General features: G+C 52.6%; 2 protein-coding genes across 2 annotated transcripts; one reads left to right on the top strand and one right to left on the bottom strand.

The window, feature by feature from the left end:
- Window positions 1-759: 759 nt before the first annotated feature.
- LOC129716314 (oocyte zinc finger protein XlCOF6.1-like) lies at window positions 760-3,580 on the bottom strand. The gene is made up of 2 exons (XM_055666183.1): window positions 3,477-3,580; window positions 760-2,105 (listed from the first exon to the last, which is right to left on the bottom strand). Exon 2 carries the CDS (start codon window positions 1,992-1,994, stop codon window positions 774-776), a length of 1,221 nt encoding a protein of 406 aa, XP_055522158.1. The 5' UTR covers window positions 1,995-2,105; window positions 3,477-3,580; the 3' UTR covers window positions 760-773.
- A 4,242-nt stretch (window positions 3,581-7,822) lies between these two features.
- LOC129716312 (gastrula zinc finger protein XlCGF8.2DB-like) lies at window positions 7,823-15,586 on the top strand. Its single transcript, XM_055666180.1, has 2 exons — window positions 7,823-7,881; window positions 11,242-15,586. Exon 2 carries the CDS (start codon window positions 11,354-11,356, stop codon window positions 12,428-12,430), a length of 1,077 nt encoding a protein of 358 aa, XP_055522155.1. The 5' UTR covers window positions 7,823-7,881; window positions 11,242-11,353; the 3' UTR covers window positions 12,431-15,586.
- Window positions 15,587-19,033: the final 3,447 nt, after the last annotated feature.

The raw sequence follows: 19,033 nt of genomic DNA, 5'->3' as shown, positions 1-19,033 counted from the left end.
GCTATTTCCGGCAAATTATTTATGTCTTCCTTAGTGAAGACGGAACCAAAGTAGTTATTTAATTGGTCCGCCATATCCTTGTTCCCCATGATCAACTCACCTGTTTCTGACTGCAAGGGACCTACTTTTGTTTTAACTAATCTCTTTCTTTTCACATATATATAAAAGCTTTTGCAGTCAGTTTTTATGTTCCCTGCCAGTTTTCTTTCATAATCTATTTTCCCTTTCCTAATTAAGCCCTTTGTCCTCCTCTGCTGGTCTTTAAGGGACATTGGTCAGGTAGCATTTGGAGTATTGTATACAGTTCTGGTAACTCCATTACAGGACTGATGTGGAGGCTTTGGGGAAGGTGCAGAGATGGTTTACTAGAATGGTTTAAAAACAAGGAACTGCAGGTGCTGGTTTACAAAAAAGGACCCAAAATGCTGGAGCAACTCAGCGGGACAGGCAGCATCTCAGGAGAGAAAGAATGTGTGACGTTTCGGGTCGAGACCGAAGAGGGTCTCGCCCTGAAACGTTACCCATTTCTTACAACATTTTGTGTCTACCAAAACAGCGCCTATCCATGCGCGGTGTGCCAGCAGGCTGGAGGAGTGGGCAAAGACCTTGGCACAGAGTCGGCAGGTGAAGGGGTGCTGACAGGTGTGGACTCGCCAGTGCTCCAGCAGGTGGCCAAGGCCTTTCCAAAGGACGGGCAGGGGAAGGGACACCAACCGCTGTGGGTACACCGGTGCTGCCACATGCTGGACATATGGGTGAAACCCTTGCCACAGTCATCGCACACAAAGGGTCTCTTTCCGGTGTGTATCCGCTGGTGCTCCTGCAGACCCCGTGCGCTTTTGAAATGCTTGCTGCAGAGGGAGCAGCCGCTCGTTGGCGTGGGCCCGCTGGTGCTGCCGCAACCCCCGCAAGCTGTCAAACACATCACCGCAGTACGGGCAATCGTAGGGCTGGCCACTGGTGTGCACGTTGTGGTGAGACAGGGCCTGGGAGGCAATGGCAAAGCGTTCACCACACATTGAGCTGGGGAAGGGACGGTCACCGGCGTGCATCCGCTGATGGGACAGCAAGTTGCTGGAGCGGGTGAAGCCCTTGCCGCATTGGGCGCAGATGAACGGGCGCTCGCCCGTATGGGTGCGCTGGTGCTCCAGCAGGCTGTAGGGCCTAGTGAAGCCCTTGCCGCAGTCGCTGCAGGTGTAGGGCCACTCCCCGGTGTGCACGCGCCTGTGCACCTTCAGAACCGTGGACGACTTGAAGCTTTTGCCGCAGTCGGAGCAGGTGAAGGGCCGTTCACTGTTGTGCACCCGCTGATGCTGCCGTAGCCCTGACAACTGGGCAAAGCTCTTGCCGCAGGTGGAGCAGCCATAGGGCTTCTCGCCCGTGTGCACCCGCTGGTGCATCTTCAGGTGATTTGTCGTCTTGAAGCTCTTGCCGCACTCTGTGCAATCGAAAGGACGTTCCCCCGTGTGCACCCGCCGGTGGATTTTTAGCTCTTGCGTCGTTGTGAAGCCCTTGCCGCAGTCGGAGCAGGTGAAGGGCCTCGAGTCGGAGTGCACTTGGTAATGCCGTAGCAGTCTGTCATAGCGGATGAAATTCTTTCCGCACTCCGAGCAGTCAAAAGGGCGTTCTCCCGTGTGCACCCCCCGGTGGATCTTCAGTTCATGCATCGTTGTGAAGCCCTTGCTGCAGTCGGAGCAAGTGAAGGGCCTCTCGCCGGAGTGCATGCGGTTGTGCCGCAGCAGGTTGGCGTAGTGCGAGAAGCATTTGCCGCAGGTGGAGCAGCCGAAGGGCCTCTCGCCCGTGTGCACGCGGTTGTGCCGCAGCAGGCTGTCATAGTGGGAGAAGCTTTTGCCGCACTCCGAGCAATCGAAAGGACGTTCTCCCGTGTGCACCCGCCGATGGGACTCCAACTGGCTTGGGTACTGCCAGGCCTTGCCACACACGTCGCACTCATGACGCTTCTCCTTGTTGTGCTCCGTCATGTGGTCTTCCATCGAAGCTCAGCACGCACACCGAGCAGATGGGGGGAACTCACCGGCACCCTGGCCACCCTCAATGGCCGCTCACGTCCCCGTCTCTCCGTTCACAGCAACAGCTCCTAAACCCTGCAGGAGTGGAACACAGAGGGTCAACAAGCTGACAGACAGGACATTACTGATGTGTGAACATTACTAGTGCTTGAAGGGGTGAGGGGGGCAGTGGGGTGGTGAGGCAGGTAGTGGGGAGGTGAGGGGGGCAGTGTGGGGTGAGAGGGGCAGTGGGGGGTGAAGGGGGCATTGGGGGAGTGAGGGGGGAGTGGGAGGTGAGGGGGATAGTGGGGGGAGGGGGCAGTGGGGGGGGGTAAGTGGGACAGTGGGGGCATTGGGGGGGGGAGGGGGGTAGTGAGGGGGGCAGTGGGGGGGTGAGGGGTTGAGGGTGTGAGTTGGGGGGTGAGGGTGTGAGTGTGGGGTATGGGGGAAGAGGGGGTGAGGGTGTGAGTGAGGGGGAGGGAGTGAGCGGGGGTGAGGAGGGGAGTGGGGTGGGGTGAGTGGGTGTGAGGAGGGCAGTGGGGGGTGAGGGAGGAGTGGTGGAGGGTGAGGGGCATTGGGGGGTGAGGGGGGGAGTGGGGGGGGGAAGTTGGGGGGAGTGGGGGGGGGCGATGGGCAGGGGGGGGGGGGAGGGGAGGAGGTGGGGGGGGTGAAGGGGCAGTGGCGGGGTGAGGGGGGTGAGGGGGGGGAGTGGGGGGGGCGAGGTAAGTTGGGGGGGGCGGGGGGGGGTGAGGGGGGGGGGGGAGTGGTGAGGTGAAGGGGTGAGTGGGGGTTGAGGGAGGAGTGGGGGGTGACGTGGGGGCAGTGGGGGGTGGGGGAGGAGTGGGGGTGGGGGGGGGAGGGGGAGGAGGGGAGAGGGGGGGTGAGGGGGCAGTGGGAGGGTGAGGGAGTGGGGGGGGTGAGTGGTGGGGGTGAGGGGGACAGTGGGGGGTGAGGGGGGGCAGTGGGGGGGGGTGAGGGGGCAGTGGGGGGTGAGGGAAAGGATGGGGGGGTGGGAGGGGGGGGCAGTGGGGGGGGGGTGAGGGGGGGCACTGGGGAGGGTGAGGGGGGGAGTGGGAGGATGAGAGGGGGTGGTGTGTGGGGAGAGTTAGTGGGGTGAGTGGGGGGTGAGTGGGGTGTGAGTGGGGGGGTGAGTGGGGTGGGTTAGTGGGGTGAGTGGGGGGGTTTAGTGGGGTGGGTTAGTGGGGTGGGTTAGTGGGGTGAGTGCTATAAGATCTTTGGACCAGATTGTCAACCAAGAGGACGGTGCACACTGGCCTCCCGCCGCCAGGGGGCGCTGCAGTCGGAGGACCAGAGGGCGCCCAGCAGCTTCCCTCCATCATTCACTCACATCCCCACCTCCCCCGGTCCGCCCGCCTCGGGCTCCGGCTGCACGATCACCCTCGGGAAGGGAGGAGGGGCTGGTGAAAGGACGCGGGGCCGAGCGGCGGGTCCCACCTGATGTCTTACCGCTGAGTGGAAGCCTAGTCCCGTCGGCGGCGGCAACGCACCGGCCCGCATCACGTGACCGCCGTCCAGGTCCCGCCTCCCTCACTGACGGACAGCGCCAGCAGCCAATGGGACCAGGTGACAAAGGACCAGGTACCGCCCCCTACTTGCGTTCGACCAATCAATGCCGCGCCCCCGCCCCCCGCCGCAGGTGACCACGCACAATAGGTTGAGCCATAGCCCCGCACCTGGGACAGACAGCGCCCTGCGCCAATCGGAACCGCGCATCCCACCCTAGCAACGGTTGCCACGGCACGGCGGCCCCGCCCACGCGGCTCCTGCACCACGTGGGGGGGGGAACAATCACAGAAGTTGCAGGGGGCTGCAATACAGTACAATACAATACAATACAATACCCTTTATTGTCATTTGAGCCTCAGTGAGGCTCAAACGAAATTCTGTTTCCACAGCCATACAAACAAAGACATACACACAATTTAATTCACACAAACATTCATCATAGTGGACCCACTGTGATGGAAGGCAAAGTCTTTTCTCTCCCCTGTTCTCCATGTCTCTCCCGATGTCCAAGCCCCAGGCGGGCGATGATAAGTCCCACGGTCATTTTAGGCCGCGCGAGGCGATGTACTGCCCTGCTCCCAGTCTAAAAGTCTCGAAGTTGGGGCCCCCGGCGGGTGCTGTAATGTCCCACGGCCATGAAGCCGTGCCGAGCGATGTACGACCCTGCTCCGGATCGTTCCAACCCCGCGACACGGGCTGGAGAAGTCATGTTGCGGGAGCTCCGGGAAGCGGTCTCTCCCCCCAGACCCGCGAGCTCCCGATGTCCCGACAGTCCACCGGACCTGCGGCTGCGTTGCTGGAGCCTCCGAGCTCCAGGAGTCGAGTCGCAGCAACGAATCACCACCACTCTCCACTCTCCATGCTCCAAGGCCGGCCAGCCCCACGATGGTGAGTAGTCCGCAGCTCCGCAGTCTCCCGAGCCCCCAGGTCATTCAGGTTGGAGGCCGCTCCACGGTGCTAGGCCCCAACTACAACAGAGACCCGACAGGGAAAAGGTCGGGTCTCCTGGACAGGGAAGAGATTTTAAACAGTTTCCCCCTCCCCCGCCCCCCACATATACACATTTTAAAACCAGTATTAAAAAACACCAACACTACATTTAACTAGACAAAAAATAAAAAAGACAGGCTGTAGGGTCCGCTGCAACGGGTGAGTCGCGTCGCCAAAACCTGAGATTAAACCTCAAGGGGGGCCAGACTACATAGATTTTACATAAAAACAGAGACAATAGGTGCAGTCTGAAGAAGGGTTTTGGCCCGAAACGTTACCTATCTCCTTCGCTCCATAGATGCTGCTGTACCCGCTGAGTTTCTCCAGCATTTTTGTGTACCTTCGATTTTCCAGCATCTGCAGTTCCTTCTTGAACAATAGGTGCAGTAGTAGGCCATTCGGCCCTTCAAGCCAGCACCTCCATTCAATATGATAATATCTGACCATCCAGAATCAGTACCCCATTCCTGCCTTCTCCCATATCCGGTTCATTCTGTTAGCCCTAAGAGCTATACTGAACTCTCTAGTCCATCCTGATTGATTCAGATCATGGCTGATTGGCTCAGCACCACTTTCCTGCAATAATCCTATAACCCTTACTCATCTCTGAAAAATCTACCTATTGCTGCCTAGAAGAAGCCTTCGAGACAGTGACTTCCAAAGATTGCTCTCCCTTTGAGTTTGGGGCTTGGTTCTTGGTTCTTGGTTTCTTGGTCCTCCAAAATATTCCAAATGGAATTTAAACTGGAGGTGGTGAAGGGAGGGTTTATGCCAGAAGGGGTTATTGGGAAGAAAGAGCTACTTTAAATTTAGTTGCACCTGGTTGGGTAACTATAGTTAGGTGGAGATTATTCCATGCTTTAATTGTGCGGGGGAAGAACAAATTGCTGTATACATCTGTCTTTGTAGCTGGGATCACAAATTGGATTGAATGCCCTCGTCTGATCCTAATTGGTTTGGGTTTGATGTAGGTCTTGTAGTCTATGTCGAGCTGACCATTAAACATTTTGTAAAAACAGGTTAAACGGTGAGCTTCACGTCTGTCTTGGAGAGGGTTCCACCCCAGAGAATTCAGAAGTTTGGTGACACTCGCTTCTCTCTCATAGGTGTTAGTAACAAATCGAGCTGCCTGTCTTTGGACACGTTCGATGGAAGAAATGTTTTTATTTGTGTATGGGCCCCATGCTGTAACTGCGTAGTCCAAATGAGATCCAACAAGGGTGAAGTATAGCTTCTCCTTGACAGAAGTTGAACAATGATGAAAGTTGCGCCTCAGAAAGTTTAGGACACCTGTTGCTTTCACCGTTGCATGATGAGTCTGACCATTCCAACGCAGATCATTCTGTAATTTGATGCCAAAATACTTGGTTTGTTTGGATTCTTCAAGGGTGGCACCAAGTATATTATAAGATGTTTTGCCAGGATTCATCTTTCTGGTGACACGCATAGTTTCACATTTGGAAGGGTTGAACTGCATGCCCCATTGTTGTGACCACTCAACCATAGTATCGAGATCCTTTTGGAGAGCATCTTCATCATCAGCTGACTTGATTGGACGGTACAGCAAATAATCATCAGCGAAAAGTCTGGTCGTACTTGCGACTTTTTCATGGATGTCATTTATGTAAAGCAAAAATATGTGTGGGCCAAGTACTGTGCCCTGAGGTGTACCACTCAACACTGGATGCCAATTGAAGCTCTTTCAGTTCACACACACACGCTGAAGACGTTTTGTCAGGAAACTGGAAATCCATCGTTTCGTGTTGGAACGAATACCATAGAAGTCAAGCTTCCGAAGCAGTCTCTGGTGTGGGATGACATCAAATGTTTTAGAAAAGTCCAGCACAACTAAATCCGTGATGATCAAGGTGCTTGGCCAGGTCATTTGTCGTCAGGATAAGGTGAGACTCGCATGATCTATGCCTCCTAAATGCATGTTGGTTGTCAGCAAGAATGTTATGTTGTGTCTTGCGTCTACACTTGGCTATCTTGCGTCTACACTGAGCAGCTGGCCACTGGCGCTTTTGAATAGCAATTGATGGCGTGTTGTATTTTGTCTATTTTACTTGTATATTTGGGATTGGACAAGGGTATATTTAAGGTAAATAAGTTTTAAGCAGCTTTAAAAAGTATTTGGGCTATTGAAAACTGCAAGGAATTTGCAGCAGAAGTGTATGTTGTGATTATGGCAGCCTGTTGATCTTTATTTTGTACAGTACAAAGTTGTCAAATTTACATACATAGAACATTACAGCGTTGGAACAGGCCTTTCAGTTCTTGATGACTGTATTGAACATGATGCCAAGTTAAACTAATCCCTTCTGCCTGCCCATAATCCATACCCCTCCATTCTTTGCATATTCAAAAGCCAAGAGTGTTTACTTGCCAAATGCATCAGGAATAGAACAATGAACAGCAGGGAATAGATCAGCAGTTTTACAGCCACAATAAATGCAGTAATACAACAAATATAGGTACCTGTCAAAGTAAACCCACTTTCGGTCGTAAAGTCTGTTTTTATTCTATTGTAAATTTTAGGACTACTTTCGGTTTTCAGACATGGTAATTTTAATTTGTTTTTAAAGCTCTATGTATTTATCCTTTTTTACTAACTACACTGAATGGAAACTGATCGAGTAACGTTTTTTCGTTTCCTCTGTGTATGCAAGTACTCAGTGAAAATGATATTAAATAAATACTGAATACGATAAATCAACAATTATTCTAGGAACACCAGTCAGTGATTGTACAACCAAAATATGCAATGCTATCTTCGTAGTACAAAGTACAAAGTACTTTGGTGCTGAGGTATGTTGTGGTTAGGGTTATGCTGTGCAAGAGTCTGATGAAAGATGGGAAGATACTGTTCTTGAACCTGGAAGTAATGGTTCTCTGACACATGTACTAACTTCCCGATGGTAGGCAGTGAGATGAAAACCTCGCTATCTCTCTCATCTATCTCTACCTCTCTGCTCAGTCTAAGATCTTTGTCTGCAGCTGCTGTGATTGTTCCCACCCACGCCGGTCTTGCCATGGCAACCAAAGATACTATGGCAACCGGTGCTAGGGCGGGATGGACGTTTCCGATTGGCGGAGGGCGCTGTCTGTCCGATGGGCGGGGTTATGGTTCGACCTATAGGACGCGGTCACCTGCGACGGGGGGGTGGGGACGCGGCACTGATTGGTCAGACGCAAGGAGGGGCGGTACACGGTCCTTTGTGACGTTTGGGTCGGGGAGGCAAGACCTGCTCCCATTGGCCAATGGCGCTGCCCGTCAGTGGGGGGAGGGAGGGGGCGGGGTCTGGTCGCCGGTCACGTGAGGGACGAGGCCTCCACTCAGCGCCGGGAACCACAGGTGGGAACAGTCGCCGCCGCCGCTCGGCCCCTCGTCCATTCCCCTCCCCGTCCTCCTCCCTTCCCGAGGGCGATCCTGCGGCCGGTGACCCGAGGAACCGGAGACCGAGGCGGGTGATGTCAGTGAATGAGGGAGCGATGGAGGTCTGGGCGCCCTCTGCTCCTTATTTGTAAAGTGCCTCCGAGATGGATTCTTGGAGCACCTTGTACTGCGGCTCCCAGGGCAGGGAGCAGGCAATCCTGGGTTTCGTGTTGGTACACAAAATTGCTGGAGAAACTCAGCGGGTGCAGCAGCATCTATGGAGCGAAGGAAATAGGCGACGTTTCGGGCCGGAACCCTTCTTCAGACTGGGTTTCGTGTTGTCCGGCATAATATTCCCGATTTAAACCGGAATTACTTTTTTTTTTCGGTTTACTATTTGTCATTTTTTTGTCGGCCAATCAACCGCTGTCTCCAGGGGGATTGCGTCCAATCACACAATGCGCCGGTCACTCATAGAAATATAGAAAATAGGTGCAGTAGTAGGCCATTCGGCCCTTTGAGCCTGCACCGTCATTCAATATGATCATGGCTGATCATCCAACTCAGTATCCCGTACCTGCCTTCTCTCCATACCCCCTGATCCCCTTAGCAACAAGGGCCACATCTAACTCCCTCTTAAATATAGCCAATGAACTGGCCTCAACTACCCTCTGTGGCAGAGAGTTCCAGAGATTCACCACTCTCTGTTTGAAAAATGTCCTGACATCCCAGGAATCAGTGTGGTGAACCTTCTCTGTACTTCCTCTATGGCAAGAATGTCCTTCCTCAGATTAGGAGACCAAAACTGTACGCAATACTCCAGGTGTGGTCTCACCAAGACCCTGTACAACTGAAGTAGAACCTCCCTGCTCCTATACTCAAATCCTTTTGCTATGAATGCTAACATACCATTCCCTTTCTTCGCTGCCTGCTGCACCTGCATGCCTACTTTCAATGACTAGTGTACCATGACACCCAGGTCTCGTTGTATCTCCCCTTTTCCTAATCGGCCACCATTCAGATAATAGTCTACTTTCCTGTTTTTGCCACCAAAGTAGATAACCTCACATTTATCCACATTATACTGCACCTGCCATGCATTTGCCCATTTTCATAGACTTTCATATGAAGACTGGATAGACTCGGCTTGTAATCAATTGTGCTAGAATTTAGAAGATTGAGGGGGGATCTTATAGAAACTTACAAAATTCTTAAGGGGCTGGACATGCTAGATGCAGGAAGATTGGTCCCGATGTTGGGGGAAGTCCAGAACAAGGGGCACAGTTTAATGATAAGGGGGAAGTCTTTTAGGACCAAGATGAGAAAAACATTTTTCACACAGAGAGTGGTGAATCTGTGGAATTCTCTGCCACAGAAGGTAGTTGAGGGCAGTTCATTGGCTATATTTAAGAGGGAGTTAGATGTGGCCTTTGTGGCTAAAGGGATCAGGGGGTATGGAGAGAAGGCAGGTACAGGATACTGAGGCAGCATGATCATATTGAATGGCGGTGCAGGCTCAAAGGGCCAAATGGCCTACTCCTACACCTATTTTCTGTATTTTTATGTTAACACTGCCCCCCAGCTTCGTGTCATTCGCAAACTTGGAGATGTTGCTTTTAATTCCCTCGTCCAAATCATTACTATATATTGTAAATAGCTGGGGTCCCAGCACTGAGCGTTGCGGTACCCCACTAGTCACTGCCTGCCATACTCCTACTCTTTGCTTCCTGTCTGCCACCAGTTCTATCCACATCAATACTGAACCCCCAATACCGTGTGTTTTAAGTTTGTATACTAATCTCTTATGTGGGACCTTGTCAAAAGCCTTCTGAAAGTCCAGATATAACACATCCACTGGTTCGCCGGCAAATACAACACATAATTCTCCGCCATTTCCGCCACCTCCAACGTGACCCCACCACTCGCAACATCTTCCCATCTCCCCCCATGTCTGCCTTCCGCAAAGACCGCTCCCTCCGCAACTCCCTTGTCAATTCTTCCCTTCCCTCCCGTACCACCCCCTCCCCGGGCACTTTCCGTTGCAACCGCAAGAAATGCAACACCTGTCCCTTCACCTCCCCCCTCGACTCCATTCAAGGTCCCAAGCAGTCGTTCCAGGTGCGACAAAGGTTCACCTGTATCTCCTCCAACCTCATCTACTGCATCCGCTGCTTTAGATGTCAGCTGATTTACATCGGGGAGACTAAGCGGCGGTTGGGCGATCGTTTCGCCGAACACCTCCGCTCATTCCGCAATAACCTACCTGAACTCCCGGTGGCTCAGCACTCCAACTCCCCCTCCCATTCCCAATCAGACCTCTCTGTCCTGGGTCTCCTCCATTGCCAGAGTGAACAACACCGGAAATTGGAGGAACAGCACTTCATATTCCGCCTGGGCAGCTTGCATCCTGATGGCATGAACGTTGAATTCTCCCAATTTTGCTAGCCCTTGCTGTCTCCTCCCCTTCCTTCACCTTCGAGCTGTCTCCTCCCATCCCCCCGCCCTCGGGCTCCTCCTACCTTTTTCCTTCCTTCTCCCCCCCCACCCCCCATCAGTCTGAAGAAGGGTTTCGGCCCGAAACGTCGCCTATTTTCTTCGCTCCATAGATGCTGCTGCACCCGCTGAGTTTCTCCAGCAATTTTGTGTACCTTCGATCTTCCAGCATCTGCAGTTCCTTCTTGAACACTGGTTCTCCCTTATCCACTTTACTAGCTACATCCTCGAAAAATTCAATAAGATTCGTCAGACATGATTTACCTTTCATAAATCCATGCTGACTTTGTCCAATGATTTCACCACTTTCCAAATGTGCTGCTATCCCATCTTTAATAACTGACTCTAGCAGTTTACCCACTACCGATGTTAGACTAACTGGTCTGTAATTCCCCGTTTTCTCTCTCCCTTTTTAAAAAGTGGGGTTACATTAGCTACCCTCCAATCCTCAGGAACTACTCCGGAATCTAAAGAGTTTTGAAAAATTATCACTAATGCATCCACTATTTCTGGGGCTACTTCCTTAAGTACTCTGGGATGCAGCCTATCTCGGCGGCCAAATCAGATGCTGCACACAGTGCCAGGCAAAGATACATTTCAGCTAACATTTTTTGTAAAGATTTTTTTTGCTGTTTTGAAGTCATTTATTTCATGAAATATATATCTTTTGGGGATTATTTTATTGCCACCGTCCTCATCCCTCTTCCCCTCCTTCCCACCCCCTCCCTTCACCTTTTCCCACCACCCCTCTCCTCCACTCCCCCCTCATCTTCAAGCACTAATAATGTTCATGCGTTAGTAATGTCCAGTTTGCCAGCTTATTCACCATGTGTTACCCTGCTGCAGGGTTTAGGAGCCTTTGCTGTGGACGGAGAGACGGGACGTGAGCGACCAGGGTGCCGGTGAGCTACCCCCATCTGCTCGGTGTGCGGGCTGAGCTTCTAGGGGCTGAGCTTCGATGGAAGACCACATGACAGGGCACAAGAAGGAGAAGCGTTATGAGTGCGACGTGTGTGGCAAGGCCTGGCGGTACCCGAGCCAGCTGGAGATCCACCGGCGGGTGCACAGGAGAGAACGCACCTTCGACTGCTCAGAGTGTGGCAAGAGCTTCAAGACGGCGCAGGTGCTGAAGGCCCACCGGCGGGTGCACAAGAGAAAACAACCCTTCGACTGCTCGGAGTGCGGCAAGAACTTCACCCGTTACGACCGGCTGCTGCAGCACAACCGTTTGCACTCCGGCGAGAAGCACAGCACTGAACGTCCCTTCACCTGCTCCGACTGTGACAAAGGCTTCAAGTCAACCACGGAACTAATGAACCACAGGCGCCTGCACACCGGGGAGCGGCCCTACGCCTGCAGCGACTGTGACAAGAGCTTCACCCGCTTGGACACCCTGTCGGAGCACCGGTTCACCCATACCGGCGAGCGCCCCTTCACCTGCGCCCAGTGCGGCAAGGGCTTCACCCGCTCCACCTATCTGCTGTCCCACCAGCGGGTGCACACTGGCGACCATCCCTTCCACAAGCTTGTTGGCTGTCCAGACTGCGGCAAGAGCTTTAAGACGGCGAATCACCTGAAGATCCACCGGCGGATGCACACGGGCGAGAAGCCCTTCAGCTGCTCCACCTGCGGCAAGAGCTTTGCCCAATCGTCGGGGCTGCGGGAGCACCATTGGGTGCACAACAGTGAGCGGCCCTTCACCTGCTCCGACTGCGGCAAGGGCTTCAAGTCATCCAAGGGCCTAAAGGCACACTGGCCCTTGCACACCGGGGAGCGGCCCTACACCTGCATCGACTGCGGAAAGGGCTTCACCCGTTCCAACGTGCTGCGGGAGCACCAGCGCACCCACACCGGTGAGCGCCCCTACACCTGCACCCAGTGCGGCAAAGACTTCAAGTCGTCCAAGGGCCTGAAGGGGCACTGGCGCCTGCACACTGGGGAGCGGCCCTACACCTGCAACGACTGCGGCAAGGGCTTCACCCACCTCAACAGCTTGCTGGTGCACCAGCGTACCCACACTGACGAGCACCCCTGAACCTGGGGCCAGTGCGGCAAAGGCTTAACCCGCTGTACGACCAGCAGGTGCACGCCGGCGAGCGCCCTTTCCCCAGCCCGGTGTGTGGAGAGCGCTTTGCCATGGCCTCCCACGCCCTGTCTCACCATGCGTGCACACCATTGGCCAGCCCTACGACAGCCCTTACTGCGGTGAGGCGTTTGACAGCTCACAGGGTTTGCGACAGCACCGGCAGGCCCACGCTGGCGAACGGATGCTCCCACTGCGGCAAGCGTTTCAAGAACGCACGGGGGATGCGGGAGCGCCAGCGGATACACACAAGAGAGAGACCCTTTGTGCGCGCTGAGTAGCAAGGTTTTTACCTTCATGTCCAGCCTGTGGCAGCACCGGCATACCCACAGCGGTGAGCGTCCCTTCCCCTGACCATCCTGCGGCCTACCAGCGGCAGTGGAGTGGCGTTTTCCTGGCGGGGACCGCCCAGCACCTTCAGCTTCGGTGGCGGCACAGTGCTGGAGCGCTATCGCGGAGCGGAGTGAGCGACGCCTTGCCTGGGTCACCGCGCTGGAGCTGCATGCTGAGACCGCCGTGATCAACACCGTCGAGCTGCGGGACTGTGGAGCGGCCAGCTGCGGGACTGTGGAGCGGCCAGCGGCGGTGGCGCCGATATTAACATAGGGAGCCTCGGAGCACCAACTGACGGGACCCTGTCGGCTTCGGAATGCCACGGACTCCGGTAGGGAATCAGCCGTTCCAGCCGTCCCAGCCGCTGTGAGGGCTCTCCCGACGCCGGAGCAACACCACCCGGCGAGAACGGCCAGGAACATCGGGCCTCTATAGAGGCAACTGTGGTGGCCTCAATAGGCCTGACTATGGGAGAACTGGGGATGGGGACTGGACATTGTGCCTTCCTCCACAGTGGTAACCATTGTGGGGGGATGTTTTTTTGTGTGTAAATGATTACTTTATTCTGTGTCCAAGATGGCTGCCGGAAGGGAGAGTGTACGCTGGCGCGCTTTAGCTGCCGCTGCTCTCTCTTCATATTGTGCTTTTGATTTTTGTCTTTGGATTGAATTCTGTCTTTAATTTGTGTACTGGTGATGTCTTTACTATTTATTTCATTCCACTTACATGTTTTTACTCTATTTGCTAAATTTTGTAAGGTGTCCTTGAGACTCTTGAAAGGCGCCCATAAAAATGAGCAATAGGTGCATGAGTAGGCCATTCAGCCCTTCCAGCCAGCACCGGCATTCACTATGATCATGTCTGACCAGCCACAATCAGTACCCCGTTCCTGCCTTCTTACCATATCCCTTGTATCCGCAATCTTTAAGAGCTCCATCTCTCCCTTGAAGACATCCAGAGAATTCTGAGGCAGAAAATTCCACAGATTCACAACTCTCTGGGTGAAAAAGTTTTTCCTCATCTCCGTTCTAAATGACCTACCCCTTATTCTTAAACTGTGGCCCCTCGTACTGGATTCCACCAACATCGGGAACATGTTTCCTACCTCAAGCGTGTCCAATCCCTTAATAATCTTGTGTTTCAAGAAGATATCCTCTCATCCTTCCAAATTCTCCTGTATACAAGCACAGTCTCTCCATTCTTTCAACATATGACAGTCCCGCCATCCCAGTGATTAACCTTGTGAACCTACGCTGCCTCCCTCAATAGCAAGAATGTCCTTCCTCAAATTTGGAGACCAAAACTGAACACAATACATCAGATGTGGTCTCACCAGGGCCCTGTACAACTGTAGAAGGGCCTCTTGGCTCCTATACTCAACTCTTCTTGTTATGAAGGCCAACATGCCAACAGTGAATCACTGCCTGCTATACCTGCAAGCTTACTTTCAGTGACTGATGAACAAGGACACTCAGATCTCGTTGTACTACCCCTTTTCCTAACGACACCATTTAGATAATAATCTGCCTTCCTGTTCTTGCCACCAAACCACATTAAACCGTATCTGCCATGCATCTGGCCACTCACCCAACCTGTCCAAGTCACCCTGCATCCTCATGACATCCTCCTCACAGTTCATTCTGCCACCCAGCTTTGTGTCATCTGCAAATTTGCTGATGTTACTTTTAATCCTTTCATTTAAATCATTAATGTATATTGTAAATAGCTGCGGTCCCAGCACCGAGCCTTGTGGTACCACACTACTCACTGGCTGCCATTCTGAAAGGGACCCGTTAATCCCTACTCTTTCTTTCCTGTGTGAATACCCACTAATCTCCTATGTGCTTTCTGAAAGTCCAGGTCCACTACATCCACTGGCTCACCCTTGTCCATTTTCCTAGTTACATCCTCAATAAATTCCAGAAGATGAGTCAAGCCTGATCTCCATCGGGTGGCACCATCGGGTGTGGCAGCCTCGCCAGTTGCTGTTCGTTCTTTAACCCTTTTTGTTATTTTTAGTATGTTAAAAAGTATATTCGAAAAGTTTCTTAGTCTTTTTTATGTGGGGGGGAATAGGGGGAAACCGTTTCCCATTACCTGGATGGAGATGCGTCTTTTCTCCAAGTTGCCTCTTCACGCTCCCCTTGCGGCGGCCTACCGACTGGATTGGCACGGCCTTTCCTGCCAGACGTTCAGCAGTGGCACAGCACTGAATTCCATAATGGAGCAGGACGATGCCTTGCCTTGCCGGGGATCGCCATGTGTTGAAGCTCCGGAGTATTGGGCCTGGTGACTTTAGTACCGTGGAGCTGTGGTTTGCGGAGCTTCTAGCCGCGGGCAGCGCTGAGTTTAACAACGCGGAGTCCTGGGATCCCTATCCGGGGGTCACCAGTGTTGGCGCTCCGCCCAGCCTGGCCTGTGAACATCGGAAGCCACGGTCTCCGGTAGGAAGTGGTCAATTGGGAAACTCCAAGCCGCTGAGTGTGTTCATCCGTTCCGCCGCCGGAGCTCCAATCATCCTGGCGAGACGGCCTGAGCATCGGGCTGTCTGTTGTGGCGACTGCGGAGGGCTCAAAGGCCCCGACCATGGGTGAACAAAGAGGAAGATGACTGAACTTTATTGCCTTCCCTCTCAGTGGGGAAACGTTGCTTCCACTGTGGGGGATGTTCATGTTAAATTCTATCGTGTATTGTGTTATTTTTATTCGAATGGCTGTACGATAACTCAAATCTCTATCAATTGGTGCATGTGACAATAAATGTAACTTGAACTTGAAGCGTGATTTCTCTTTCGTAAATCCATGCTGACAGACCGATCCTGCTACTGCTACCCAAATGTGCCACTATTTCATCTTTTATAATTGACTACAGCATCTTCCCCACCACAGATGTCAGGCTTATATGCATGTGTAATAACTCAAGATTCATACATACGTATAATAAGTTGTTTATTATATTAAACATACAGAGCTCAAATACATATGTGTTACAAATGTGAGCTGAAGGGACTGGTTTCCAGAGGGCTTGTATGGACATTGTGGGCCAAATGGATTCTTGGGGTGGCAGCCTCAGTCACTCAAGCCAGATGTGCTGGCAGCTCACTCATGGCTGGTGGGCTGGCAGTTGACACGGCTATTCCTTGAAATTCCATTTCAAGCAGGGTGCAAGGTCACCAAATTCAAATGCAGTTTCCTACCATTTCTAGCAGGGTGCAAGGCCACCAAATTCAAGTGCAGTTTCTTACCACTTCAGCCAGGGTGCAAGGCAGGCACGTGCCGTCAGGGTGGGCAAGGTAGACACTGCCGACCCTGACTAAAATTATAAACTGGTAATTACTAAATATAAATAGTAAAGGCATGGGAGAATTATGCCTTTCTAAGAGATCGATCTCATAGGTGGGCATAATTCTCCATGCCTTTCAACCGCAGCACTTGTAACCCTTGAAGGTCTGTGCAGCTCGTGACGTCAGCTCTACTTCAAGCCGTCAATTTTAAGCGGGGCTGAAGGCAGCTAAAATTCTGCCTTTGCAGCACTGCGCAGGCGCAGCAGCCTACTGCACATGCGCAGCGCTAGTTTCTTGGCGGGGTTTTCAAATACGGATTGCCATTATCTTAAGTGTATCTTAGGAAACAAAGAGAGAAGAATGGAGTTTGTGTACCGATAATGTGGTAAGTACATTTCTTGGTGCTATATGTTTTTAAATACCGTATTTCCCGGGGTGTGGGGGTGGGGAGAGAGCTCCTTTCACAGTGTTTGGGGAGTCTGGCCTGGGGTAAAGTTGCAGGGAGGGCACGAATGTTGTGAAGGAGGGGGTCGGGATCATGCCACTTGCGACGCTCCTTGCACGGAGCCACCGCATTGAGGCCGGGGAGGGAAGCAGCTCAAGTGGCTGTGAGTGGCCGCTGGGCCGGACATTGGAACCGGCCGCCACCTCAGCGCCTTCTGCCGGCCCCCGCTCACCTCTGGCATCTCTCCGTCTAAAAACCTCTCTCCTGCCGCTCGCTGTCCTCACTCATGTCAGCCGCTTCCCGCAAATCCTTCAATTCCGACAGCATGATTGAGGTTACTCGGCTGTGGGGATTTAAGGATTTGCTGAAGCGGCTGACATGAGCGAAGTCGGCATGCAGCAGGTGAGAGGTGTTCAGACGGAGAGCACTGCCATAGGTGAGCGGGCCGGCAGAAGGCGCTGAAGTGGCGGCCGGTTCTGCTGTTGGGTCCCGAGCTGCTTCTATTCCCGGCTACAATGCGGTGGCTCCGCGCCCGGAGCGCCGCGGCAGCGGTGAGTAAGTGAGTTACTGGCATTATCCCCGACACCCTCCTTCTCAACGCTCCTGCCCTCCCCGCAACTTTAACCCCTGGCCAGACCCTCCACACACTGTGAAAGGAACTCTCCCCCCAAATGGTCCCTTGAACAAGTGTTGTCATTCAATTAGATGACAACTGATTCAACTTTTCCCTGTGCTCCCGTTTTTCCCACCATCTCTCCACCTGCCATCACCCTTCACCCCCACCCATTCAGTAATTAAGAATAAAGGAGACTAGGAAGCCATGGGCACATTGAATTGTTATTGTTTTTATTTTTATTTTTCATTTTTACAGAGAGAACAATCTGCGCATGCGCGGTTTAATTTTTTTTTAAGGTGACTGACTGCCTACCCTGAGTGATCACTCACGGCACGTGTCTGGTGCAAGGCCACCAAATTCAAGTGCAGTTTCATACCACTTCAAGCAGGGTGCAAGGTCACCAAATTCAAGTGCAGTTTCCTACCACTTCAAGCAGGGTGCAAGGTACGATATTTAAACCTTCATAACTTTTGTAATATTCCACCGATCTGAACTCCGTTTTGTAAAAGATGGATGGATGGATGATTATATACTCAGAACAATTAGGGGCCGGTATGTAGTAGCCATTTAGCTTAACTCAGTATGTTATAACTAACCAGTTACCTTTAAATTTATCTGCCTGTAATTATGTGGGTGGGATTTATACGTGATCTGAAGCGTGTATGCTGCTGGGATTGTGGCGCAGGCTCCCAGTTTGATAAAGATTGTGGGAGAGACATAGCTTTCGACCATGCACGAGCATGACCACGTTCAGGTTCAGCTCCTGAAGGACCGTGTTGGGGCACTGGAGAAGCAGCTGGATGACCTCAGGGCCATCCGGGAAAACAAGAGTTTCCTGGACAGGACCTACAGTGAGGTTGTCACGCCGAGGATACGGGAAGAACAAAGGTGTGTGACAGAGAAAGGGTAGTAACCGTGGAGTGCAGGAGACCCGGGCAGCTGTGCCTAATGAAAAAAGGTATGCCCTCTTGGGGGCTGTCTGGGGAGACAATGTTCCAGTCTGAGCAGCGAACACGTCGGTGGCTCCAATCCTAGAGATGGGACTCGACAGGCAAGACCGACATCGGGCAGAGGCTTAGTGGTGGGTGACTGCATTGTCCGAGGAGCGGACAGGAGATTCTGTGGTGGCAGACGAGATGAGAGGATGACCTGTTGCCTCCCTGGTGCCAGGGTTCAGGATGTCACAAGCCGAATTCAGAACATCCTCGAGAGAGAGAGAGAGAAGGTGAACAGCCGGCCGTAGTTGTGCACGTGGGCACAAACGACATCGGGAAGAAGAGGAAGGAGGTTCTCCAACGTGAGCTCAGAGAGTTAGGAAGAAGAGTGAAATGCCGGACATCTAGGTTGGTTATCTCTGGATTGCTTCCAGTACTTCGTGCTAGTGAGGACAGGAACAGGGAGATAGGAGATCTGTTTAAGAAAGAACTGCTGATGCTGGAAAATCGAAGGTAGACAAAAGTGGTGGAGAAACTCAGCGGGTGCAGCAGCATCTATGGAGCGAAGGAAATAGGCAACGTTTCGGGCCGAAACCCTTCAGACAAGATAGGGGATCTGAATGTGTGGCTGAGGGGCTGGAGCAGGGAGCAATGATTTAGATTTATAGACCACTGGGATCTCTTCTGGGGTTACCTGTACGAAAGGGTCGGGTTAAAACTTAACGGGAGGGGAACCAATATTCTGGCAGGCAGGTTTGCTAGGGCTACACGTGTGGGTTTAAACTAAATAGTGGGGTGGGGGGGGGGGGGGACTTAACAAATTGGGAGTATAAAGATGGAATTGAAGGGTAAGTGAGTACAGGAAAAATTACAAAAGATTCTCAAATTAATGGGAAGGAAAGTTTGAGAAGGGATAAAAGAGTACGGTCAAGGCCAATAGTGA

The sequence above is a fragment of the Leucoraja erinacea genome, unplaced genomic scaffold, assembly GCF_028641065.1.
Source record: "Leucoraja erinacea ecotype New England unplaced genomic scaffold, Leri_hhj_1 Leri_207S, whole genome shotgun sequence".
In the NCBI taxonomy this organism is placed as follows: domain Eukaryota; kingdom Metazoa; phylum Chordata; class Chondrichthyes; order Rajiformes; family Rajidae; genus Leucoraja; species Leucoraja erinaceus.
The sequence above is the reverse complement of the archived record's forward strand: the minus strand, read 5'-3'. Positions and strand labels throughout refer to the sequence as shown.